General features: G+C 46.0%; 2 protein-coding genes across 2 annotated transcripts in view; one reads left to right on the top strand and one right to left on the bottom strand.

Moving 5' to 3' along the window:
• WNT5B (Wnt family member 5B) overlaps nt 1-26,943 on the top strand; it is a 269,199-nt gene that overhangs the window by 116,214 nt on the left and 126,042 nt on the right.
• Nucleotides 109-2,451, bottom strand: FBXL14 (F-box and leucine rich repeat protein 14). Its single transcript, XM_030215575.1, has one exon. It carries the CDS (start codon nt 1,611-1,613, stop codon nt 411-413), a length of 1,203 nt encoding a protein of 400 aa, XP_030071435.1. The 5' UTR covers nt 1,614-2,451; the 3' UTR covers nt 109-410.

Raw genomic sequence — 26,943 nt, 5'->3', positions numbered from 1 at the left:
AAATGATACTTAAAAATCCCATAAAAACAGCAACTTCAATTCCTTTCAAACCAAAACATACCAAAGTCCTGTAACAAACAAAAAGCACACTTTTTAGGGCATCATTTATTAAGGCTCCCCCCCCCTTTTTTTTTCTGTGGCTATTAGGAAAACGCTTAGTAAATCAAACCACTAAGTTACAGGTTGGCAAGAAGAAAGCTTTTCGTACTGTGTGCGTTCCATACATTTAGATGCCACACTAGTTAAAATAAAAAAAGCAGAAATGAAGCTGCAGGTTCTTGAAGTCCACTAAGCAGAAAATCTTTTCTCCCCTCCTTGCTGGGGGGAGAGGTTTTGCTTGTGTCTGTTGCAAAAGATTGTTTTTAAAAGTTCCTTTTCGTTTTTCCCTGGGAAGAGTCTGTGCAGCACTCTCACCTGACCTTCTCGCTCTCAGTCATCTGCCAGAGGCCCAGATTGAGTACCTTGAGACAGGGCAGCTGCGTGATCCTCTCCAAACCCCTCTTGGTGATGCGGGTACAGCCGTACAGATCAATGCCAGTAAGCTGACTTAGGTGCTCGGCGATCAACTCCAGCCCTTTGTCCGTGATGCGAACGCATTGCCCTATGTTAAGGGTGCGCAGCCCGTGCATCTGGCGCACCATGCGGTTGATACCATCGTCACTGATGTGGCAAGAGCAAAGTGAGAGCGATTTGAGGCCGTCCAGTCCCTGGGCGATGTAAGCGAGGCTCTGATCGCCCACCTTGTCGCAAAAGGACACGTCCAGCCCCGACAGCCGGAGTGAGCCCATGGCCAGGTGCATGATGCCAGTGTCACTGATATTGTCACAAGAGCGGAGGTTCAAACTCCGCAGGCTGCCCATGTGCGACAAGTGCAGCAGCCCCGCGTCGGAAATCCCCCCACAAAAGCTCAGATTCAGCACGCGGAGGCCCGCCAGGCCCCGGGATATGTGCTTGAGCGCCAGGTCTGTGAGTTTTTGGCAGTCCTGAAGAGTGAGCTGCTCCAGGCCCAGGCAGCCCTCGGCCGCGCTGCGAGTCATGCCTGCCAGGTGCCCGATGCCCACGTCGGAAACGTGGCGGCAGCTGCGCAAGTTGAGGCTCTTGAGTCCGTGCAGCCCCCAGGCGATAAGCAGCAGCCCCGTGTTGGTGATGTTGCTGCAGCCGCCCAGTTCCAGCACTTCCAATCCCTTGAGATACTGGGCGATTCGGCCCAGGCTGCTGTCTGTGATTTGCTTGCAGAGGCTCAGGTTAAGGGCCCGCAGCGAGCCGATCTCCTGCACGAAAGCATGCCCTAAGCCGTTGTCAGTCAGGTTGTAGCAGCCGCTCAGGTTCAGACTCTCGATGTTCGGCATGCCCTGGATCACGTAGCTGAGGCTGCGGCGCAGGCTCAGAATCTGAACTCGCCGGATGCCCCTGGCTTGCAGGCTGGGGAAGAGGGACGGGTTGGCCCTACGAAGGTGCAACTTGGCTTCCACGCCCCGCCACACCGATTTGTGGTAGGCGGCATCCCGCCAGGCCGTACATACCTGCGCAGCCCGCCCTTTGTCCCGCACGTCCAGGTAACTGAAGATCATGGCGAGCAACTCCGGGAACAGACACGAGATGTGAGTCTCCATCTTACACCATCCGCCGCCGCCGCCTTCTTCTCCTGCCCCGGCCGGGGGACTGGACTCTTCGCCCTTCCCGTCTCGCCCGGCCGGGGTAGCGGTAATCAGCGCGCTACGGGGGTCAGCGCTTCACATCCCCGGGACGTGGCGCGGGGCGGAGGGATGAGGGCCGCTTCGGCTGTCCCTGGCTCCTCTTTGCTATTGTCGCTTGGCTTGTCCGGCTGCGCTGCCTCCTTGCCGTCGCTCCCAGGCCCCGGGCATTCTCTTCCGGCCGGCGGGGGGGAGGGGAGGAGGCTCGCGTGGGTCCCCACTGAACTCGAGGTCGGCGCTGCCTAAGTGTTGGGGAAAAAAGGCCCCGGTCGGGGGAGGGGGAGCTGGTTCCCGAGGCCCTTCCCCCTGTTTCCGGTGGCGGCGGCCACAGCCGGACCGAGTATCTGAAGGAAGCAGCTACCGCCTCTGTCCGTGTGCGCGCGCCGGTTTCAACCAGTTACTTTTCTCTCTTTCTTTAACCCCACTTTGGGCTGCAGCTCGAGGAAGGAACCGATGGCGGCCGCCTTTGTCTTCTAAGAGCTTTTCAAATCGAGCAGCTGAGGGCCGCCCGCATTCCGCCTGCCGAAAGGGGAGGAGGGAGGAGATGGAAGAGGAAAGGCCGGGTCCGCAGGCAGCCTCGCGCCAGCTCCCTCCAACGCCCCCACTTCCTCGAGATGGGAAAGGGGAGGGGAGTACAAAGATAAAAGAACTGTCTGAGGCTCTTCTTAGCGGCACTTTTATGCGCAGTTGTTCTAGGCCAGCTTAGTTCCCATGTAGCCGCGCTCTGATCCAGCAGACTAGAGACGAGGTGACGTTTTCTGAGATTTGCTTGTGCCTTCGGCGCCTGTTGCCCGCCCCCGCGTCAGTCAGCTTGATGGTAGGAGCCAGGGCTGCCGGAACAGTCGAGCGGTTACTATGACAATTGTGTTCTTCCCTAGTCCCTGTGCCCCTCTGTTAACTCTTTCGTTGCGGGCTCGGGTGTGCAGCTCCTGGCAGAGAGAAACTATACCTGGGGATCCGGAACAGGGAAGGGATCACGGAAATGCTCGTTCCCAGTTTGGGAAAATCGAGACTTTTCCAGGATCCTCTGCTTCATTACCGAGTTATTTGAGCTAATTAGGTAGGATACAAAATAGCGATCCCGAGTCTGACGCAGCAGCATCTCCTGGAAAAGGTAGTGCGACCCGGGAGGAGATAAGAGCGAGACAGTCGTTACAGCGTGATTGATGATTATCCTGTATGCTTGTGCATTTGTACAGAGGTTCTTCGTGGGCCATTTACAACCTGCTCTGTCGCCGGAGAGCTAAAAAGACGTTGATTGTTTTAAGCGAGCTGATAAGGCTGTACAAACAGCGTAAGAATTAAAACAGAGCAGTTAAAAAACATACACAAAAATATCTGCGCCGGTCCGGCGAATACCTTTTAAGATGCTAATTAGGCGATTCGATTTTTGACTCTTTTCGGTCCCGAATCTACATGTTCATTATTAACCCAAATTACTGCCGAAGGAAGGCTCACGACGATCTGGTATCATTGACATCCTATAATGGGAAGCGTAACAAAATCTGATTTATCTTTCCATGTAAGCAAGTCTCAATACAATTATGTATCAGGGTACATTTTTCTTCGATTTCACAATATATTTCCGTTGATTTAAAAATGTTTCCCATTGGAGCTCATTAAAAAAAATAGCACGTGAGCATATGAGAGAATTATAAGAATCTGCTGATCACGTTCTTTTCAGGTTCTGAAAGATCTGGTTTATATTTATTTACAGTAAACTTGTACTTAGTATTTGGAGTATTTAGGACTGTAGGAAGCATACTTGTATGATCCTGTCAAGGCAGTCACATTCCTTAGTAAAAGGCATTTTATAAAGGAATATAGAAGGAGATCATTTTTTTCCATGTGTAAAACAGGCTTTACATATAGAAAAGGTCTTTATAATAAAATTGCACAGCTGTATATATGGAATTAGAAAAGGTTCAAAGAAGAGCGACCAAAATGATAGAGGGGATGGAACTGCTCCCATATGGTCCATAGTGTTATTTCTCGTTCTAGAGGCCTATGCAGTTAGCTTTGACATGCACATTAATGCCCTTGCGTGCATACTAAAAAGTAACAAGACGTGTAGCTGGGCTTTACCATGTACAGTAAAGGCATCTGAAAAGATGACAGAGAGGTTCCCAAGTTCATGCTAAAAGATCATAAGATAAGCCATTCTGAGTCAGAACAAGTTCCACCAAGTCTTGCATCTTGTCTCTGACACTGGCCACTCCAGGTCACAAGAACCCAGCATATGCCAGAAGTAGATCAGTCTCTCATTGCTCAATTCAAGGGATAAACAATGGTGTTTCCAGCTGTACCAAGCTAATAATATTTTATAAACTTTTTTGTTCCAGGAACTTGTCCAATCTCTTTTTACCCCTGATATTTGTGGGGGAATGGTTAGTGCAGTGAGCTGAAAACCAGAGAAACAGGGTTCAATTTCCAGTGTGTCTGTGATTCTGGGCAAATCACTTAAACCTCCATTGTCCCAGGTACAAAGAAAAAAACTTAGACTGTGAGCCCACTAGGGACAAAAAAAGTACCTGTATATATGAGTGTACCACAGAAAGGCAGTATATCAAATTCATGACCCATGTCTTTATCTTATGTTGACAGCCTAATTATTTTCAGTCTGCTGGTTGTAAACTTCATGGACTTGTTTTGGTATTCAAAAGTTAAACAACTATTCCCAATTTAACCTCATGTACGCTTACTGTGGAGCAGAGGAGTAGTCTAATGATGGGAACCTGAGGACTGAGGTTCAAATCTTTATGGCCTTGGGCAAGTCACTTACTTTCCATTCCTCAGGAGGAAGCAATGGTAAACCACTCCTGTTTCTTGCCAAGAAAACCACAATGGGGGGGGGGGGGGGGGGGGGGTCCTCATTTTGTGGTCACTAGGAATCGTCCCTGGGTCCCGTTCTCCATAGTGCACTGCACTGACCACTGGGCTGCTCCAGGAGCCTGCTTTCTGCTCTAATAGGACTGGCTATAACATCTGAGGCTGCTATAGACTGTTTATTTTACATCTTTGGGGGGTGGGAGGAGGATCAGTGACCACTGGGGGATTAAGGGGGTTCCTTCTTTTATTCCTCCAGTGGTCATCTGGTCATTTAGGGCACTTTTTAGTGACTTAGTCCTCATTAAAACAGGTCTTGCTCAAACGTCTTATTTTTAGTCCTGGGCTTTTTTGTTTTGAATTATTATGACTGAAAAATGTCTAGGTCTTTAGAACGCCCAAATCCCGCCCTTAACATGCCCCCTTGAGATTTGGTTGCACTGCAGATGAACTGCATAGGAAAACATCTGGAAAGTTTTGAAAATACTGATCTGGACGTTTTGGTGAGAAAAACGTCCAAATCTTTATGAGCCCTATAGTAACATCACAAATAGGGGTTCTCAAACCAAACACTGACACACAACATAAACTCTTCAAACATTGCTCCACATCTCAGATTGTATATGGTAGAGATTTCATACCAGAGTGGAAATGGACAGGCTTCAAGGTATTGGCATAAGGAGTAAATTTATATTGCTGTCGTCAGTTTAGGCACTAAGAACTGTAGGTGCTTCATCTTGTTCATTTTGTTGTTTTTTTTTTTTTTTTTTTTGGGGGGGGGGTTCCCACTGTTCTATATGAAAAGAAAGATTTCACAGGGTACCAGTAAGACAGGAGAACAATGGAGGAGAGGAAGAGAATGATGAAGAAAAGACAGTGACAGAGGAGGCACGCTTGAACACTGTAATGAGCTACCTTTCTTTACAAGGCAAATGCATTTACAGTCAATAGATACTTTTGCTTTCATTATTATTGTGTAGCCAGACTTGAGGCTCAACATCAGACTGGATCTCAAAAACGTTTTTCAGCTGACCAGTCTATGTTCTTTGAGTCAGTAGCAGACTGTGTAGTGTATACTCTATGGTTCTCTAATCTGTCCTGGAATACCGTCTAGCCACTGGGGTGCCAACAGCCAGGACAGGCCTCGTGATAGGTGGTCCAGAGCTGGCATAACCTTACCTGTCAAATTAAAACAGTGGAGATCTGTGCACTTTGTGATTTGTAAAGAGTTCAACAATGCTATCCATGTTCAACACTTTAGCAAGTCGTGCCTCTACAGCCAAAGTCTCTAGACTGTTCAGACAATTCTGACACGTGGAGGGGCATAATCAAACGGGGCGCCCAAGTTTTCCTGAGGGCGTCCTCGCAGGATGTCCCTGCGAAGGGAAGGGGAAATCCATATTATTGAAACAAGATGGGCGGCCATCTTTCATTTCGATAATACAGTCGGGGACGCCCAAATCTCAACATTTAGGTCGACCTTAGAGATGGTTGTCCTTGATTTTTGGCGATAATGGAAACAGGATGCCCATCTCAGAAACAACCAAATCCAAGCCATGTGGTCATGGGAGGAGCCAGCATTCATAGTGCACTGGTCCCCCTGACATGCCAGGACACCAACCGGGCACCCAAGGGGGCACTGCAGTGGACTTCAGAAAAAGCTCCCAGGTGCATAGCTCCTTTACCCTGTGTGCTGAGTCCCCCAAAACACACTCCCCACAACTGTACGCCACTACCATAGCCCTTATAAGTGAAGGGGGACACCTAGATGTGGGTACAGTGGGTTTGTGGTGGGTTTTGAGGGGCTCACATTTACCACCACAAGTTTAACAGGTAGGGGGGGGCCTGAGTCCGCCTGCCTGAAGTACACTGCAGTACCCACTAAAACTGCTCCAGGGACCTACTACTACTACTACTACTATTTAGCATTTCTATAGCGCTACAAGGCATACGCAGCGCTGTACAAACATAGAAGAAAGACAGTCCCTGCTCAAAGAGCTTACAATCTAATAGACAGAAAATAAATAAAGTAAGCAAATCAAATCAATTAATGTGAACGGGAAGGAAGAGAGGAGGGTAGGTGGAGGCGAGTGGTTACGAGTCAAAAACAATGTTAAAGAGGTGGGTTTTCAGTCTAGATTTAAAGGTGGCCAAGGATGGGGCAAGACGTAGGGGCTCAGGAAGTTTATTCCAGGCGTAGGGTGCAGCGAGACAGAAGGCGCGAAGTCTGGAGTTGGCAGTAGTGGAGAAGGGAACAGATAAGAAGGATTTATCCATGGAGCGGAGTGCACGGGAAGGGGTGTAGGGAAGGACGAGTGTGGAGAGATACTGGGGAGCAGCAGAGTGAGTACATTTATAGGTTAGTAGAAGAAGTGTTGAACAGGATGCGAAACGGATAGGGAGCCAGTGAAGGGTCTTGAGGAGAGGGGTAGTATGAGTAAAGCGACCCTGGCGGAAGATGAGACGGGCAGCAGAGTTTTGAACCGACTGGAGAGGGGAGAGGTGACTAAGTGGGAGGCCAGCAAGAAGCAGATTGCAGTAGTCTAAACGAGAGGTGACAAGGGTGTGGATGAGGGTTTTGGTAGAGTGCTCGGAAAGAAAGGGGCGGATTTTACGGATGTTGTAAAGAAAGAAACGACAGGTCTTGGCGGTCTGCTGGATATGAGCAGAGAAGGAGAGAGAAGAGTCAAAGATGACCCCAAGGTTTCGAGCTGAGGAGACAGGGAGAATGAGAGAGCCATCAACAGAAATAGAAAACGGGGGGGAGCGGGGAGGTGGGTTTGGGGGGGAAAATGAGAAGCTCGGTTTTGGTCATATTTAATTTCAGGTGGCGTTGAGACATCCAGGCAGCAATGTCAGACAAGCACGCTGAAACTTTGGTTTGGATGCAAGGTGAGATATCAGGGGTAGAAAGGTAGATTTGGGAGTCATCAGCATAGAGGTGGTAGGAAAAGCCATGGGATGAGATTAATGAACCAAGGGAAGAAGTGTAGATAGAAAAGAGGAGGGGACCAAGAACAGAACCCTGAGGTACGCCGACAGGCAGAGGGATAGAAGTAGAAGAGGATCCACCAGAGTGAACACTAAAGGTGCGGAGGGAGAGGTAGGAAGAGAACCAGGAAAGGACAGAGCCCTGGAATCCAAGTGAGGACAGGGTATCGAGAAGTATGCTGTGATCGACAGTGTCAAAAGCAGCGGAAAGATCAAGAAGAATGAGGATGGAATATTGACCTCTGGATTTAGCCAGTAATAGGTCATTGGAGACTTTAGTAAGCGCAGTTTCGGTTGAGTGGAGAGGGCGAAAACCAGATTGTAATGGGTCAAGAATAGCATGTGAGGAGAGAAAATCAAGGCAGCGGCGGTGAACAGCACGCTCAAGTAATTGGAGAGAAAAGGAAGGAGGGAGATGGGTCGGTAATTAGAGGGACAAGTAGGGTCAAGTGAAGGCTTCTTAAGGAGAGGTGTGACCACAGCATGTTTAAAGGCAGCAGGGACAGTTGCAGTGGAAAGTGAGAGGTTGAGAATGTGACAGATAAAAGGAATAAGAGTAGGAGAGATGGCATTAAGAAGGTGGGTGGGAATGGGATCAGAGGAACAGGTGGTACATTTTGAGGAAGAAAGGAGAAGTGTAGTTTCCTCAATAGTAACTTCAGGAAAGGAGGAAAGGGAATGAGGGGAAGGAGAGAGAGGGGAACGGACTAGTGGAGGGAGAGCTGGTGAGGTAGAGAAAGCAAGGTTTATCTTTTGAACCTTGTTGTGAAAGAATTCAGCAAGGGTCTGAGGAGATAATGAAGGGGGAGTTGGGGGAGGGGGCACCTTGAGGAGAGAGTTCAATGTGGTGAAGAGAAGTCGAGGATTAGAGCCAAGAGAGTTGGTCAGTTGGATATAATAATCCTGTTTGGCACGTAAAAGAGCAGATTGGAAGGAGGTCAGCATGAACTTAAAGTGTAAGAAATCAGCAAGGGCCCGAGATTTCCGCCAGAGGCGTTCGGCGGAGCGGGTACAGGAACGTAGGTAGCGGATATTAGAAGTCAGCCAAGGTTGGGGTTTTGTACGCCTTACAGGGCGGGTCATCAAAGGTGCAAGAGTGTCTAAGGCAGAGGATAGAGTATTGTTGTAAGAAGAAACAGCCTCGTTGACAGACGTGGATGGTGCCACAGTAGAGAGGAGGTTTGAAACATGGGAGGATAGAGATGAAGGGTCAATGTCGTGAAGATTCCTAGATAAATTAGATAGGATAGGACGGGACTGGGAGGGAGGAGATTTAAGTGTGAAAGTTATAAGATGGTGATCAGAGAGGGGAAGATCGGAGGCAAGGAAACTAGAGGGTGAACAGTTGGAGGAGAAGATGAGATCAAGACAGTGACCATTTTGATGAGTGGGGGAGGTGGAGCATAGTTGGAGATTAAAGGACGACGTTAAAGCGAGTAACTTGGAAATATAAGAGTTGGAAGGATCATTAGCAGGAATATTAAAGTCACCAAGGATGAGAGAGGGGGAGGAAGGATCATGGAAGAAGGCAAGCCAGGCATCAAAGTCACTGAGAAAGGATGAAAGGGACTTATCGGGGGGACGATAAATGACCGCTATTCGAAGAGGCAGAGGAGAGAAAAGGCGGATAGAGTGGACTTCAAAGGAGGAAAAACAGTGAGATTGAGGTGGAAGAAGGGGTTGAAATCTGGAGGAGGGAGAGAGAAGTAGTCCAACACCGCCCCCACGGCCAGCAGGGCGAGGAGTATGTGAAAATAGATAACCGCCATGGCACAGGGCTGCGACTGAAGCAGAGTCATCAGGGCAGAGCTGTCATGGAGCTGGGTTTGATATTTGAGGCTGGCATAGAGGCTGGAAAAAATATTTAAAACATTTTTTGAGGATGGGAGGGGGTTAGTGATCACTGGGGGAGTAAGGGGAGGTCATCCCCGAGTCCCTCCGGTGGTCATCTGATCATTTAGGGCACATTTTTGTGGCTTGGCCGTAAAAAAAAAAAAAAAAGGACCAAGTCGTCCAAGTGTTCGTCAGGGACGCCCTTCTTTTTTCCATTATCAGCCGAGGACGCCCATGTGTTAAGCACGCCCCAGTCCCACCTTCGCTGTGCTTCCGACATGCCACCGTGAACTTTGGTCATCCCCACGACAGAAAGTAGTTGAGGATGCCTAAAATCGGCTTTCGATTATGCCGATTTGGGCGACCCTGTGAGAAGGACACCCATCTCCCGATTTGTGTCGAAAGATGGGCGCCCTTCTCTTTTGAAAATAAGCTGCTAGTAAAGTACAGGATATTTACTAAATGAATGTTCTGCTTGTGCCACAGTAACCAGAAGTGTGCAGAACATTCTCAAAATAATGACATTTGGGAACAGCTTGTCGATTTTCATTTGTGTGGAGGTTGTTTAATAAATCTAATGGTGCAAGGGATGAATGCCCAGGATTGGAAATGTGAATGGTTCTAAGATGTATAAAGTCATTGACTAATCCTTCAGATACATCAACGCAATATTTTTCAGCAAGTATTCTGGCTTTGTTGCACACTGTTTCTTTGTCCATATCAAGGTACTTCCACATTACACCAATCAATCAATCAATCCAAATTCTTAGCCGATTCATAACGCGTTGTCATGATTCCAATAACAGAATCTACAATGATGTTAAAAACATTACGCTTCAGATGCGCTTCTTGAATCAGTTAACTGCAATCATCTGCTTCTGTTGGTTCATCTGGAAACCTTTTTCTCCTTTTATGCCTTTTTTCAGTCGTAGTTAATGATGTGTTCACACTGCAGCTCTCTGGAAATAGTGCTGGTCTCAATCAAGATGGTGTCCCAGCTATTTCGTAAAGGTTTCAGATCTTCAGTGAGATTATACACATCAATTTCAGCATCAAGCATGGCGCCTCTTGCTTGCATGACTGTTTCTGAAGTTGATCAACGTTAGGACTTTAAACCAAACAGAAGCCATAATAATGGATTCATATGAATTCAGTTAGGTTTGAATGCCTTCTAGATCTGAGTGAGTCTTGGCTGTAAGATTCAACTCCTGTATGAGTTCAACAGCTTTTTTTTTAAATCCCAGGAATATGTGCTTCAGACGGCTTCAAGCTGTCAATTCGAGCAGACCAGCGTGCATCTGATAAGCTGTGCATGGAACAACCAATGGAATCTGTAAAAATTTCCCATCTTTGTGGACTATTGCTACATATATTGTTTAGTTTCTGTACAACTTCAAAAAAATGCCTCTGGACAACATTCAGACACTTGGATGCCACAAAGATTTAGTGTGTGACAGGCACCAGGAGAAAATATTGATAAAGGGTTCTTTAATATTAGAGCTTGCACACCTTTGTAGGCACTGCTGATGTTGCTTCCATTGTCAAATCCTTACCCTTGAGAGCTTGAAAGTGGTATATAATGCTTATGAAGTGTGGCACAAATTAGCAGTCCACAAACTGGGTTTCTGTCAGGTACTTGTGACCTGGATTGGCCACTGCTGGAAGCAGGATACTGGGCTAGATGGACCATTGGTATGACCCAGTATGGCTGTTCTTATGTTCTTATTTGTCTTCGTTCAAGTGCACATAACGCAAAATAAAGACTGCTCAATGTGTGCAGAATAAAGACTGCTCAATGTGTACAGAATCTGGGGTAGCATCGACAATGATGGAGTAGTACTTGGCTGCCTCTAGTTCGTTAACGATAGCACTGGTAACCTTACTGGTGCAGCTTTGTAAAAAGTTTATTCTGACTATTGCTAGACAGGTGGTGAACTTGCAACTTGAGGTGTGAAATTTGTGAGTACTTCACTTTGTTAATGTGTTAGTTAAGGATTGGGTCATAATGAAGATATAATCTTCAAGATGCCAAGAAAATTACCGTTCTGTGGATCTCCTATAAGATAAGCTTTTCCTCTAAATGCTAACCCTCGCTCTCCGATAATTAATATGACATCTAGAATTCTGTGAAGTACCTGTTTCCAGTGTTTGGCCTGACTGTTATGCTCCAAAAAATAAGCTGGCCTATCGTGGACTCACGTTCCAAAGTTTTCTCTAGTTGATGCCATTCTATGTAACATTTTTTGTGACTAACACTGTTTTCATGTTCTGGAAGTTTTTGGTGCAACTTTCTCCACTTCTGATGAGTTTTATAACCTTTTTGAGAAACCAAAGATGATCAACTTGCTGTGGGAAGCTTGCTAAATTGTCTGCATGGAAAGCAATATAATGCTTACTTACTTTTGCTCTAGACAAGCCAGTCACACAAAATACTTTCACTGTTTTTCAAATTAATTTGAAGCACTGAAATTGGAAACCAACACCCTGAAAAGTTGTCAGAAAAACATGCCAGCATTTTTTTCAGGACCTTGCCGCAACAGCCTCTTGCACCTCAATGACAGGATTTCTACTTCCAAAGTGCCAGTGTCATCATGGAAAGTTTTGGCTTGGGTTTCAGGTGGCTGCTCTGGTTCTGATTTCTGCTGTGTCAGGGATGCTTGCTGCTTCATGTTCAGTAACCATCATTGGGAAGGGTTCAACACACTTCACAGGCTGCGAACGCCAACTGGTATCTTGAAATACACAAGCATCCACTGTTGACACACTTAATTCTTGACTACTGGTGTTAGTAGTAGTAGCCTCTGTCCCAGCAGCTTCAACGTGCCTAAATTCTAGACTTTCTAGTCATCTTTGATTTCTGGTTATGTTGTCTTCCCTCGTGGCCTTTTCTCTGTTTGTTTCCCCAGATTTGTGATGATACATTGTTGAAGGGAGGCTCAGGAGTAGGACAGAGTGCATAAAGCCAGCAGTTGCCGGGGCAGTGGTGTGCGTGTGCAGAGCGTTGTGTATTCAGATGACAAATAACTGTATTTAGGCTCTGGTCTCAGGACAGGCCTGGCTGCAATGCACGTGTTTTCACATTTTAATTATAGTGAGGTGTGGCAGGCCGGGCCGGGCCCCTGACACCTACAGGCCCCGGAGTCAGAATATCTCCCAGACCTCCCCTGTCATCAGGCCTGTCTAGACATTCTGATTATCAGAAAAATCATTGTGAATTTGCATGAGAGAAATTTCTCATTCATTGTGGATACCCTGAAAGAAGACTGGCTAGGGCGTACTCCAGGACTGACAGGTGAAACATTGGCCTACACTACAGGCTGGTTGAGGGGGGGAGGGGGGGGGAATCAGATTCTGGGGCCCTTCAGAATCAGGGTAGCTAGAATTCTCCCTGAGTATCCCTCAGCATGTTCCCTTTTGTTCCCAGCTACTGTACATCTTGTCACAGCACTTTTTGAAGATCCTTACTGACACAGACGACCGATTCTAAATGTGTACTTTCAGTTTTCTTCTGTTCTAAAACTCTACACTTTCTTTGGTCTCCTCATCTGGAATGTATCATTTATCCTGCTTTTCCCCTCTGCATTGATAAACAAATCCCATGTTCCAGGATTAGTTATGCACCCCTTGGAAGCCTACAGGTGGATTAAAGAGGTGGATTTCTGTGCATAAGAATAGCTTTAACACATTGTTTCTAATATTTTCACTGCAAGCACACTAAGGATCATTTTAGAAGCATCTAGACTTACAGATGGATGTGGATGTGTCTCCAGAGCCATGTGGGAGGAAAGGGTTAGGGTGACTGTTGTAGTTGGTCAGTCATTAGGCAAGTAGATAGCTGGGTGGCTGATGGATGTGAGATTCACTTGGCAACTTGCCTGTGAAGGTAGCAGACCTCTTGAATCACCTAGATAAGATTTTAATCTCTACTGGGTAGGAACCAGTTGTCTTGGTACCTGTGGTTACCAGTGACATAGGAATGTATGGGAGGGATGTTCTGGAAGCCAAATTTAGGCTTTAAGGTAGAAAGTTGAAATCCAGAACTTTGAGTAACATTTTTAGAAATGCCTCTCATTCCATGTGCAGGATTCAAGAGGCAGGCAGAGTTCTGGAGTCTCAGTGCATGTGTGAGATGATGGTGTGGAGAAGTGGGATTTAGATTTGTTAGGAGCTCTGGGGGAAGGGGCAGCTATTCTGAAAAGATGGGCTGCACCTTAACTGGGGTGGAACCACGCTGCTGGTGCTAACATTTATAAAGGAGATAGAGCAGCTTTTAAACTAGAACTTGGGGAAAGTTGACAGAAGCACATGGTTTGACGTGAGGTATTTTTGAAGGATTCTATCAAGACAGGTAAGTTAGGGCACCTTGAAAGAGAGGTTGCAATAGAGGCAAAAGTATCCAGGTGCTATTAGTAAGAACAAAAAAAGTTGAAAGATTGCAAATTATTCCTGTTAACTGCTAAGCAGGTTACAAATATAAACAAATAGGTATCTTGGAGACCAGGTAGAAAAAGGATAACCATGGGAAATTGTGATACTAGGGAACAAATTATATTGCAATGATAGGATAGATCAAAGTGCTGGAGGAGGGATGGTGCTATATATTAAAGAGGGCATAGAGTCAAACAATAAAAGTTCTGCATGAAACGTAGTAGGTAGAATCTTTATACTACCATCTGCCTGGCTTGCACGAACAGTCAGAAGATGAAATGTTGTCAAATTTGTTATCTTCCCTAATTTTTGTTAACTAATGGGTGATTTCAATTACTCTAATAATGACTGGATAAATGTAATGTTAGGACATGCTAGGGGGTTAAAGGTGGGAGCTATTTAGACCTAGTCCTAAGTGGAATGCAGGATTTGGTGTGAGAGGGAAGGGTTGGAGCCACTTGGCATAATATGATCAAATTTGGCTTAATAACTGGATAGAGGAACTCTACTGCATGGGTATTTCACTTTGAAAGGGAGACCGTGATATAATAATGGAGTATCCTAATGATTAGAACAGTGGTCTAAGAACCAGGGAAGCATATTTCAAATCCCATTGTGGCTTCTTGTGACCTTGGGCAAGTCACTTAACTTTCAACTCCATCAGGTACATAAAGTGAGCCCTCCAGGGACAGGGAAACTACTGTACCTGAATATAACTCATATGAGGTACAACTGAGCCAAATCCAAGTAAAAGGTGCAGCTACAAAAGCTAAGAGTTTGCATCAGGTGTGGATATTGTTATCCTAGAAGCCCAGACCAAATGTAATCCACATATCAGAAAAGGTGAAAGGAAGGTCAAATGACAGCTGGCTGAACACGATGATCCTCTACACACCTCCAAGGACACTAAGGTCCTCTCAAGGACTATCACTAATCACACCCTCTCCAAAAGACATTACACAATGTGATACCCACAAGTGAGCCTTGTCCGGAGTAGCCCCCACCCTCTGGAATGGACTTCCTGAAAGACTCCGCTTAACACAAGACTATCTGTACTTCAGGAAGCAGGTGAAAGCTTGGCTCTTCAACCAGGCCTTTAATGGAAGAAGTAACTAACTTGTTAGTGTCACTCACACACACACACAAGGAGTGACAGGGGCTGCACATACTGCAGCAGGACATGTTTATTCACTCCTACCCTAGCTGGGATAATATTTAACCATCTCTCTGACCTCATGTGCACCTTTCTTTAAATTAGCCACCTTTTTTTTCTAAATCCTCTTACTCTCTTACCTATCTATATGTTCCATCTTTGCTTATACCCTACACTGTCAATTAAAATGTTCTATTATGTATTGTGTTGACATTGTAAGTAGTATACTATGCTATACTTTTTATTGTTATTTGAATATCTTTTACTGCTGTAATTGTCTATTGCTCATGTTTTATTTATTCTTACTGTACACTGCCTTGAGTGAATTCCTTCAAAAAGGCGGTAAATAAATCATAATAAATAAAGTTATTAGGTGAGGTGAAAGTGGCTATTAAAACCTAAAGGCAATGTAAACAAGAAGGATAAAATCCCCACACAAACAGTAGGGTAGAGAAGTGAGGAAAATAATCAAAACGAAAAAGTCCAGTCCAATCATAGAGGTCTTCCTTCGATCTTTCCTAGCATAATTGCTTTTTCTAGGGACTCTGGCCATTGCATAATATGAGCCACCAGTGAAATTTGGGCTTTATTTGGTTAAGGACCCATCTGTTCAAACTATTGGCGGTTCATGGTATTCGTAACAGTCGTCTCCAGCGCCAGAACTCAAATGTGTCGATCCTCTTTCTGTCCTTTTTCCTGGCCCAGCTTTCACATCCTTACAACGTAATAGAAAAATCCATTGTCTGTATAATTCAAACCTTTGTTGGTAATGAAACATCACTTGACTTTAAAATGTTCTCCAAACCTTTCACTGCAGCTCTACCAAGTGCTATCCTGTGACATCCTTATTTTTCTCAAATTTTTTCTTTTGTATCATGCTTAGAGGTCCTTTTTAAACTCAAAATCAACAAGAGTTGTTCTTTTACACAAGTGCATAAAAGAACTTCTACCAAATGGCCCTCCAATCCCTGCATGAGTTATTTACACTCCTCTTATGCCAAATGTCATGAGATGCAGTCAAGTGAGGTCATGATGAGGATATAAAGACACTTACCTGCACCCTGCAGGGCAAGAACAGTTTTTTATGGCTTACAGGATGCAGATACTTGTTGAAAGAAGTCACAGCAATGGAGACAAAGTCTTCAGTGGCTTTGGCACCAAAACCTAGTAGAGTTTGTGTAAGTTTAACCATGGTAATTGCTTTGTCACCTTTCAGCTCAGATTAAGTTTAACAATGATAAGTACTGGCTCTCTTCTCTTTAAATAAAATGTAATTAATCACTTCTCTGCAAAATGTGAATTCATTCCAATATCATCTTTGGCAATGGTGAGACCAGCAATATGGAGAGGGAGTCAGGGAAAGCCATACTCAAAATTCAGTGTGGCTTAATATCCAATGATATCAATGTAGCCATCTCACCTGGGGATCCTTTTACCAAGCTAAGGTAACTGCTAATTTGTGCTTACTGCATCTTAAAGGGTTTATCGCTGGATGCAGTTGGGCATTCTGTGGTAAGTTCCCAATCAGAGCGCTAACTATATGGTAAAAATGTTTTTTTTTTATTTTAGCATGGAGGGGGGGGGGGGGGGGTCTGGGGCAGAGAGTGGGTGTTCCAGCACTAATCAGTTCATCCAATTTACCAGATGCTAACTGATTAGCGCAGGATTACCACAGGAGCCCTTACCGTCTACAAAATAGGTGGCGGTAAGTGTTTTTGTGGTAATGTTTTTTAATGACCACTTGCTAATGGCAACATTAGTGCATTGCCATTAAAGCAAAAAAAGGGGAGAATTAGCCATTTTAATGCTGTGATTAAAAAAACCTGCATAAGGGTGCGCTAAGGCCACTTGCTACTGCAGCTTAGTAAATGTTCCCCTTAATAATAACATTTAGACTTGAATGGCTTGTGAGTTGTTTATATGGCCAGCTTATTCATTTGGCTAACTAGGTGGTCACCTAGAGCATCAGTTTCTGAGAGGCAGCAAATAGCAGCTGGTGTCAAAAAAACTCAACGGAAAATCAGGGAGAATGGACAGATTTCAAATAGCCTATGTTTTCAAATAAATGCCTTTTGGAAATTGCCCTAATTGAGAGTAATTTTATGAAGGATTTTTCACTTGTAAACTTGGTGTATACATCTAAAACATTATGGGCCAGATTCTGTAAATGGCATCTAAAGTCCAGACACATCCGATTAACGTGCCTAGTGCTATTCTGTATAATGCGCCTAAAGTTATGTGGTATATAGGGAATGGAGAAGTGACCTAGTGGTTAGAGCACCTGTCTTGACATCCAGAGGCATTAGGATCCCAGTTTCCCAGGATCAAAGTCTGCTGCACTAAGCACTAGGGAGTGATCAGATCAAAGGCTAAGGAGAGGGCAAGGGAGACAAGGAATGGAATCCAGATTGATGTGGGTGGAGGATATTGCAGGTTCTAATGTGCTGGACTGGTTCCATTCCCAAGCTCTTTCACTTTGCTCTCTGGGGTTTGCATTTCCATGTTACAGCTCTCTTCACTCAATATATCCCACCTTTGGGAAACCTCCTTGAGCTGGGTAGCTAAACACGCCAGCTGCTTGTATATCTCTTGCTGTGACACTTCTGCTTCGGACAGTTGAGCTTGGACCTTTGCCAGCTGTTCCGACAGAACTTGAATGGTATGATCCAGGGCTGCTGCTTCCCATCAGTTGCACTTGCAGCTCAGGTACTACCACCTGACTTCACCCCTGGCCTTCTCATGTCATTCCATAGCCCCTCGGTCAATCTTTCTTGCTTATTGCAGTTCACTGAGCAGCTCATCCACCTGTTTCTGTTACTGTGTGTGCCTCTTCAAGTTGCAATACGGTCCTTCTGGGAATCTCCCAGGTTTTGGGCCTCAACTGCTTGATTTTCTCAGCTTGCCATTCAGTGGTTTCATGTTGCTCCCTTTCTTCCATTTCCACAGCAGTGCGGACAGTCCCCATATTTCTCAGCTTCACTTCTAATCATCTGAGCTTTGGCCAGTTGAGTTTGGAGGGACTCCTTCTCCTCCTGTAAACTTCAGATATACTTAGCTGCCTGCTCAGAATCACCTTCCAACTCAGCAATAAAGTGGTGGGCTTTTCCCAAGTCATTGTGCAAAGCTGAGGGCAATTCGGAACCCTTATCAGGCCCGGGAGTGGATCCTTTTTCTCCCATGAGTGATATACTATTGCTGATAAACAGTCTGGGCTCTGATGGGCCACCGTGGTTCAGTATACTGTAACTTCTAGACACAAAGGACAATGCACCTTCAGGGTTGGTGCATTCCAATCCGGATCCTCCTTCAGGCCATCCCCTCACTAGGCACAGATGGTTTCAAAGATTGAGAAATCTTGACCCAAAGCAACTGAGTAAGGGAGCCTGGGCACCATCACCACCTCCAGCTGGGCTGGTCCAACTGGCGTTTGGAGGGAGATGAGCTGTGGGGTACTGTGTTCGATCCCCATGCCCACAGGACCATGTCGCAATTTGTTCATGGTTCATTTACTGTTGGGTAATTAATCCCCTCTGAATGAGGGTCCTCACACTGCTGGAATCTACCAGTGCCAGATAGGGTTCCCATCTAATTGGACTTGCAGCACACATCTCCTGTTCTTGGGTTGTGAAATTTCCTTAAAATTGTAGCAGAATGAATGTTACTTCCATTGGTCTCCTCATCCCACTCCTGACAGACCTGTTTTCTCCCCACATTGGAACAAGGTGAGAGACAGGGGTTCTTGTAACTGAGGTAGTATGGGGTGCTGGGTTCTCGGTGAAGAGAGCCTCTTCTGTTCCAGTTTTTCTGAGACCCCAAGCTGGAGGGCCATATAAGATCTTTAGCATTCTGGGTTTCTCCTCTCCCTTCTTCCTGGGACTCCCTGCCTGCCTCCTGGCCTTGTTCAGTTCAAATTTTGGTTGCACTTGATAAGAAGCCTTGGCTGCCTCCATAGTACTTTCCAGTGTGAACCTAGGGTGATGCCATGCTCACTATTTCATCGACAGGGAACTCTCTCAAGAAGGTGTTCAAGGACGAAGGCTCTTACTGTCTCCAGGCCAGTCTTGTACTCAGGTTGGAGCCATCTCCAAGCTACTTCCATGAGCTGGTAGAAGACATTCTGGGGATTCTCCTTGACTTGTAGAGACCCTTTTCAAAATCGCTGCCAGTGGACCTCTTGAGTGCAGCCTGCACTCTCCAGAATTGTGACCTTTGCTTCCACATATGTGGCTGTCCCACTGGAGTTGATGTCTTGAAACATAGTTTGGCTGCTACCGGTCAGTAAATTCTCCAAGTAAGCCATCCATGACACTTCTGGCCAACCAGCCAGGTAGGCAGTTCTCTCAAAATTTGTCAGGAAATAGCCCAGGTCATCTTCCAGTACCACTTTTGGTAACATTGGGGCCAGAGTATGTAGCCTGGATGTCTGTAGTGCTTGTGTCACTTGAGTAAGGGAGTTCTGTTGGGCTTCCAGAAATCTTGGGGAAGCTTGTTGCTGTTCCTATTACCTCTGTACCACTTGTTGCAGCTGCTGCTGGCCTTCCACCAAAATCTGGAGCAGTTTTCCTTATAGCCTAGGGTTATCATATGTCCAGTTTTACCTGGACATGTACTCTTTTTGATGACATGGCCCAGCAACCGGGCGGGTTTTGCCAGCCTGCCCGTTTGTCCAGATTTGCAGACAAGCGGGCAGGCTGGCGGGCCTAGTGGTGTCCTATCCTCCCCTCCCTGTACTGCCCTGGTGGTCTAGTGACCTCTTTGGGGCAGGAAAGAGTCCCCTCTTTCCTGCCTGGAGCGCCTGCAGACTGTTGTTTGCTGACTCCAGTCCTGGCGCCGATTCAAAGTGACTGCTGAGAGTTGAAGCGGTCTCACGAGACTTCTGCAGAAGTCATGCAAGGTCACTCGGCGGCCATTTTGAATCGGCGCCAATACGTGAGGGAGCAAGACAGTCTCTGCAGCCGTTCCGGTCACTAGAACACCAGGGTAGTACAGTAAGGTAAGGGGAGGGGAGGATATGACACCCTTAGGGGGGCGGGCGGGGTGTGTATGAAAGGGGTGGCGGGGGGCAGGGCTTGTTTCCTCTTTTGGGGGGGAGCAAATATGGTAACCCTATTATCCAACTTCTGGCAGGTTAAGCTCCAATCTCATCACCAAATCCAATGTGGTAATGTGAACAAGGCCGGACCTAGAGCCCAGGTAAGACAGAGCCATATAGCAGTTGCAGATAAAGGAAAGAACATCTATTAAAGCTGTTAGGTCAGGGGCCCTGTTGAAAAAGGCAATATAAAACTAGTCCATACTGTAAATGTAGCAATGTCCTTGTGTGGCTTGTTTCTGCAGGGCCACTGTGTAACTTATTGTCTCTCAGTACAACAGCACTCTTTACTTGTCTTTGGTCTGGTTCCTCAAAGTTACCAGGGAAGTCTCTAGCAATTACTCAGGTCAAATATCAAAATCTGCAAGGTTTCAAGTGGAGCTTGTCCTACCTAACTGTAGCAGTTGCAGTTGACATATAAGTGGTGGAGGCACATGCCTTGGGGTATTACTACTTTACTCTGGACCTCCTTAACCCGCTATGGCCTAAGCTTTCATACCCTCCTGGCTCCACCCCTCCCATGTCACTCCCCCCATGGGTGGAACTGTGAGGGAATGCGACTCCCTCACATATGTGTGTGTGTGTGTATATATATATATATATATATTGTCCATCTGCATCCCTGGCTGGCTGGGTTCCTAACAGCATGCAAATGAGCTTATGTCAGCTCACCTCCAGCGTTCCCTTCCCTCTTAGTGACCCACCCTCGTGGAAAGACGAAATGACATTAAGAGGAGAGCGTGACACTGAGAGGGAAGGAAAGGGATGGCTGGAGGCGACGCGAGCCGAGCCTGCCATTTTCACTGCCAACACTGTGACCTTAGGGAAAATGAACATTGTAAAGGCAGGGCGGCAGGAAGGAAAATAGGGCTGTTGTGGGAGACAAGGGTGGGCAGGTGAGGGCCGGGGTTGAACTTGATCTTGGGTGGTTAAAAGGGGGGCAGGTGGGGGCTGGGACGAGTCAGTGGACATGGATGAGAGGGGAGGGCAGAGGAGAATCGCTGGACAGGGATGGGAGGGGAGAATCGCTGGACATGGAGGGGAGGGCAGGGGCGAGAGGAGAAATCGCTTAGACGACAGTCACTGGACATGGATGGGAAGGGAGGGGGGAAGGACAGAGGAGAATCACTGGGCAGGGAGGGGAGGGTAGAATCGCTGTACATGGAGGGGAGGGCAGGGGAGAGAGGAGAAATTGCTTAGACAATAGCCTTCCTAGGGCCTGTTTCATTGTTTACGAAACAAGCTTTTCTGCTTATATATATACTAGCCGTTGAGCCCGTAAAAACGGGCTAGTATAGGACAGGGGGGTTGAAAGGCTCCTTCTCCTCGCCGCTGCAAGGCCCCCCCGCCGCCGAGCTCGCCACTGCCCCTCCGAGGTCACCGCAATGCCCCCCCTCCCGGAGTCACCACCACCCCTCCACCCAGGCCGGGCCCTTGCTTCGCTATTGAAACAGCGCGGGAACGCAGCACACAGCTCAGATGAGCTGCCGTCCTTCTCTACCTGTGTCACGAGGGCAGGACACAGGCAGGGAAGGAAGGCCGACGGCAGCTCAGCTGAGCTGTGTGCTGCGTTGACGCTGTTTCTATAGCGGAGCGAGGGCCCGGCCCGGGTGGAGGGTGGGTGGTGGCGGCGGCGACTCCGAGTGGGGGGAGTGGTGGCGGCGACCTTGGGGGGGAAAAGCGGTAGGGATGGCGGTTTCGTCCCTCCCCTTGCGCAGTAGAGACCCTCTCTGTCCCGCCCCCGTCATCACGTATTGACGCGGGGGCGGGACAGAGAGGGTCTTTACTGCGCATTTGCGAGTGAGTTCGGTCACTTGCCATTTATATGTTTGATGTGTGTGTGTGTGTATAGTGACAGCACAGGGCCTGTCATACCAGGAAAGAGGTATGTGACAGGAATAAAAGGGAGTTTTCCTTTAAAAAAAGTGAAGAAAACTATGAGTCCCAAAATGCATTGCCCTACGCAGGCACATCAAAGAACCTAAGGGGAGAGATCTCTTTGAGAATGGGTTAGCCTAAGCTGAAGTATCAAATGGGAGGATTGTTCCAGAACTGTGGAGCAGGGAAGACTACACCCAACAGGAAGCTGTAGTGTGCCCATATAAAGAAAGGCTGGGAAAGACTATCCAATTAGCTTAATTAGGAAAGGAATGAGCCAAGCTGCCTCATAGGTAAAGGACAATAAGAGTAGAGTACCTCCCTGAGAGAAATGCAGAAATGAGGAAGAGAGGAACAGCCAACAGCCAGGAGACGAAGAAGGCTTGACCAAAGAAGCCCTGAGGGAGAAGGGTTGCCAGAAAGAGCCAAAGATGGACTGAGAAGGGAATTATGAAAGAGGCAAGGCCATATCCTTGGTACTGAAGAGCCAGCAACCAGATCTGTTCTCTAAGCCAAGGAAGGCCCTGAAACCATCCATCTGAAGTGCTGAAGACCAGTGGCTTTCTGACTATAGATAGATAGATAAAGAGAACAAAGTTTTTAGTTTAATATTTAAAAATATGATGCCCAATTATCCATTTTAAAAGAATCATTCTGGGAAGAGGAGTGTTGGGGTGATCATGATATTGAATTTAATTAGCAAGATCTTAGGGTAGGAGGGATTTAGGGTCCTGCAAATGAACTGGGAGTGATGCAAGGCTGAAGGTTTGCTTAGTGCACATAATACCCTTGCACTAGCTCTATTTATTTTACTTGAAGAGGGCTTTGTATAGGTGTTTGGAGCAGGGGTAGGCCATGGCCCACTCTCTTTGGCCTCTAGCCCAGTCCATAAACCCCGTGGGCCTGCTCAAATGTAAGGTTAAAGATGAACTAATTGGCCTAGCAGAGATCTTCAGTGGACCAAACAGTAATGAGTATCAACTCTGGGTTTGGAGTTTGTGCGTGCCAAAGACTCTGCAGCAGCTCTGGCCTCTTTTCCTGAATAGGATTCTCATAACCAAGGAAACTTGTATAAGGGGAAGGATTTCTGTAGGGTTTAAGAGCTTGTGCAGGCCAATTAGAGTTGTCATCTGGATCCAGACTCATCTGACTGGGTTGATCTAGTCCTGGGTTTACTCCATTGCATTCAAGGACTTATTCTAATTTCCCCATTGCATTCTCTAAGAAAAGCAAGACTACAAGTCCCTGCATGCAATGGGGTAAACCCAGGATTGGATCAACCCTGGTAGGTGAATCTGGATCTAGTTGGCAATCTCAAGGCTGGCTCAGGGCCTCATACTTTCTTTTATGCGGCTGCTCAGCTGCTGCCACTTCTTTGCCTGGACCTGCCAAAATTACAGTGGGAAGAAGATAAAATCAGGAATGAGCCATTAGATAGAGGGGAAAGAGAATCTGGAAAACTGCAATGGAGTTGGAGGAGCTAGGAAGCAGCCTGGAGAGCACGGAAGAGAGAAGAAGAACTAAGCAGGTAAGAGAGAGAAAGAGGGGAATAGGAGGTAGAGTTTGGAATTGGATATGAAGGGCCTAGGAGGGAGAGTAGTTGCAAGAGGGAACATGGAAGAAGAGGCATAGGAGGGAGAGACCATTGGGGAAGGAATAGGAAGGAGAGAGGCCATGGGGGAACAAAGAGACCTGGGGGTAGGTGGAAGGGAAATGAGCTGGAAATGAGCCACGCCTTTTTTCAAAGTGTGAATGTCATTTATTTTGTTTGAGCGGAAATGCTCTATGCTTTCATTCCATCCTTTTCCAATATAGGGAACCTATGCCTTTTTGAATTCTGTCACTGTTTATACAATAGGAGCCAACTTTTCAAAATTATTGGGGGTGCTAAGCCCAATGGAAATAACCCCTCCCTTGACACATACAAGGAATTTTCTCAATATTGGGGGTGCTCAAGCACCCACAGAGTCGGCTCCAATCCCCATCTTCTGCGGAAGAGCATTCCAGGTTTCCACCACCCTTTCTGTGAAACATATGCTTTCCCTCAGCAAAAAGCCTTTAATGTGGGTTCAGACAAGAAAGATGCTAGAGATGAATGGAATGAACTTCATGGTTTGCCTTGAAAACATTAATTTAGGGGCCCTTTTACTAAACTGTGTTAAGTAGTTAACATGTGGTTTATTTCGCAGTTATTGCCATCACACAGCTGCGTTAAGAGGCTTTGCAGTAGTGCAGGTATGGTGCCGTAAGTGCTTTTTGTGTTAGGATGCATGTCCTGGACAGAGGAAACACTTTCTCCTTTCTCGACTATTGGAGTGTACAGTGCCTGCTCTGGAAGGATCATATCCTGAACCTCAGTTTCCCTCCAGGAGCTGATTTTGTGTAAAGGGCAAGTTTTTCAGTCAGGAGACAGAATGTGTACATGGTATGATCTGAATCATGGTACAGAATATGTGTATGTGGCACTGAAAGGTGTTCTCACTGCACGGACTTTTGAGTTGACTGGGCTGAAACACTCCTGAAAAGTTTTTATCCAGATCAACAACATTTTAATTCAAGCTAACTCAGGGTGGGAGGAGACATAGGAGCCAGTTTTGTGGGTGCCAGGGGGTGCTGAACACCTTTAATATTGAGCAAGCTCCTTCATTGTGTTCAGGGAGTGATAATCTGTATTGTGTTTGGCAACCCCAATCATTTTGAAATATTGGTGACTTTGGGAGGAGAATTCACCATCTCTGGACAGGAATCTCAAAAGCAAGGAAGAGGGAGATGAGAGAACAGGATGCATTACTGGCCTTTCTTGGTCTCTAACTTACAATGTCTGCAACAGTTGCCTTGCCTAGGGAAATCTGTCCTTTGTTTGATCAGGCTTCTCTCCTAACCTTCAAGTTCTGTCTCAGACATACCCTTGCCTTGACAATGCACTGTGCAATCTTCCAGGTCATGGCCCCCTTTTTGTTCTCACCTCGCTGCAGCCATCGCCAACCATGCTACACAACACATGCTCCATTTCTGTTGTTTTCAATTTGATTGTAAGCCCTTTAGGATAGGGACATTCAGGCCTGATTCTTTTCATTTTTATAGTTTTACAGGTCTCATTTATTTAGAACTAGTAAAAAAGGCCTGTTTCTGATACAAATGAAACGGGCGCTAGCAAGGTTTTCCTCGGCACCCCTGCAGCCACCCATGTCCAGCGACCCTCCTCTCCCCCTGCGCCCACTGCAGCCACCCATGTCCAGTGACCCTCCTCTCTCCCCTGCCACCCATGTCCAGCGACCCTCCTCTGGACATGGATCAGCTGTGAGGCATGTTTTTTTCCCCCCAGGTTCTGAAGTTGACATCATAATGGCTACGGTGATGTCAGCCTGATCTACGGAGCCTAGCAGACCAACTCGGAATTAGTCACGGTCCCAGGCAAGTCAGAATGTTGGAGGTGAGAATTATTATATAGGATAACTCATAGCTTGCTAGACTGGCCACCACTATAATAGCATTGATTAGTTAGCAGAAGTTTTATACACATGGCATGGTACAATTGAGTGAAAGTATGTATGTGTTATCCCCAGGATTCTATATATTGTGCCTTAATTTCCTTGTGGAAGTCGAAGCATATTCTATAACAATGTGCATAACTTAATTGGTTAACTAGCAAATCAGCGCTGTTAATTGGATGTTAACAAGCAATTATCAGCACTATTTGGCATTAATTAAGATTTACATTCACATCTCGCTAAGCATATTCTGTAACGTGATGTGCCTAAATTCTAAGTCGCATTGTTGAAAAGGGGGCGTGGCCATGGGTGGGGCATGGGTGTTTCTAAAATCTGTAATTGTTATAGCGTACACCCGCTCTGTGCCTAATTTAGGTGTTGGGATTTACACCAAGTAAAACATGGCATACATGGCCATGACTACATTTGGTCACATGGAGAGGTGCTCGACATTATTCTATATACCACGTGAGTAGAGAGGTGTGGTAGCCGTGTTAGTCCACTTTTAAAGGTAATCAATAGAAATAAAATAAAGCATGGAAAAGGAAATAAGATGATACCTTTTTTATTGGACATAACTTAATACATTTCTTGTTAGCTTTCGAAGGTTGCCCTTCTTCGTCAGATCAGAAATAAGCAAATGTGGTAGATGACAGTATATATAAGTGAAACATCAAAGCATTTCAGTGACAGTCTAACAGGGTGGGGGTGGATAGGAGATATGCATGGGAACAGGAAAGCATTTCAGTGATAGTCTAACAGGATGGGAGTGGATAGGTGAGAGGAGGGTGACAAACAGAGCAATACAACTTTATGTTTTATAATGGGCTAGAAAACCCAGATCTTTGTTAAGTCCTGTCTATTGGGTGTCAAAATAGTTAATCATTCTGACTTCAAAGGTCTTACATTCCTGTATTGTTTTAAAGTTACCTTTCAGGATTCTTACTATGAAATCACTGGTACAGTGTTCTGGTTTTGTAAAGTGCTGTCCCACAGGGGTAGAATCCTGGCTCATGTGATGTCTATGTAAATTAAATCTTGTCTTTAGCATCTGGCTTGTTTTGTTTTCCATGTTTTATTTTATTTCTATTGATATACCACGTGGAAATTTAAGCCTATTCTATAAAATGTAGGTGTACTTTACAGATTAGTGATTCTGGAACAAATGTATCTGCTTGTGTTCTAACAAGACCTAATATTCATTTAGGTTTTTCATTAATATTTTAAATTACTCCTTTGTATTTTAGATAGAAGTCTAGGATTTAGGTTCAAGAGAGAAATTTATTCTGAAGATTCTTGTGTCATATTAATGGGTTTTGTCCAGCTTATTGTAGAGATTGCAACTAATGCATAGTCGTCATCAAGGCCTATCAACTTTTAATTATTTTATAAGGGGGCCCTTTTACTAAATGCGGAGTTAAGTGCATGCTAACCATTAGTGCAGGCCTGCAGTAACAGCCAACATTCTAAAAATCCTGTGTTAACTGCTGCATTAGGGGGTGAGAATTGGGTGTGAGAATTGGGTGGTTATGGGCGAGAATGGACGTGGACTGGATA

The sequence above is a fragment of the Microcaecilia unicolor genome, chromosome 9 (genome assembly GCF_901765095.1).
Source record: "Microcaecilia unicolor chromosome 9, aMicUni1.1, whole genome shotgun sequence".
NCBI classification, from domain to species: Eukaryota; Metazoa; Chordata; class Amphibia; order Gymnophiona; family Siphonopidae; genus Microcaecilia; species Microcaecilia unicolor.
The sequence above is the reverse complement of the archived record's forward strand: the minus strand, read 5'-3'. Positions and strand labels throughout refer to the sequence as shown.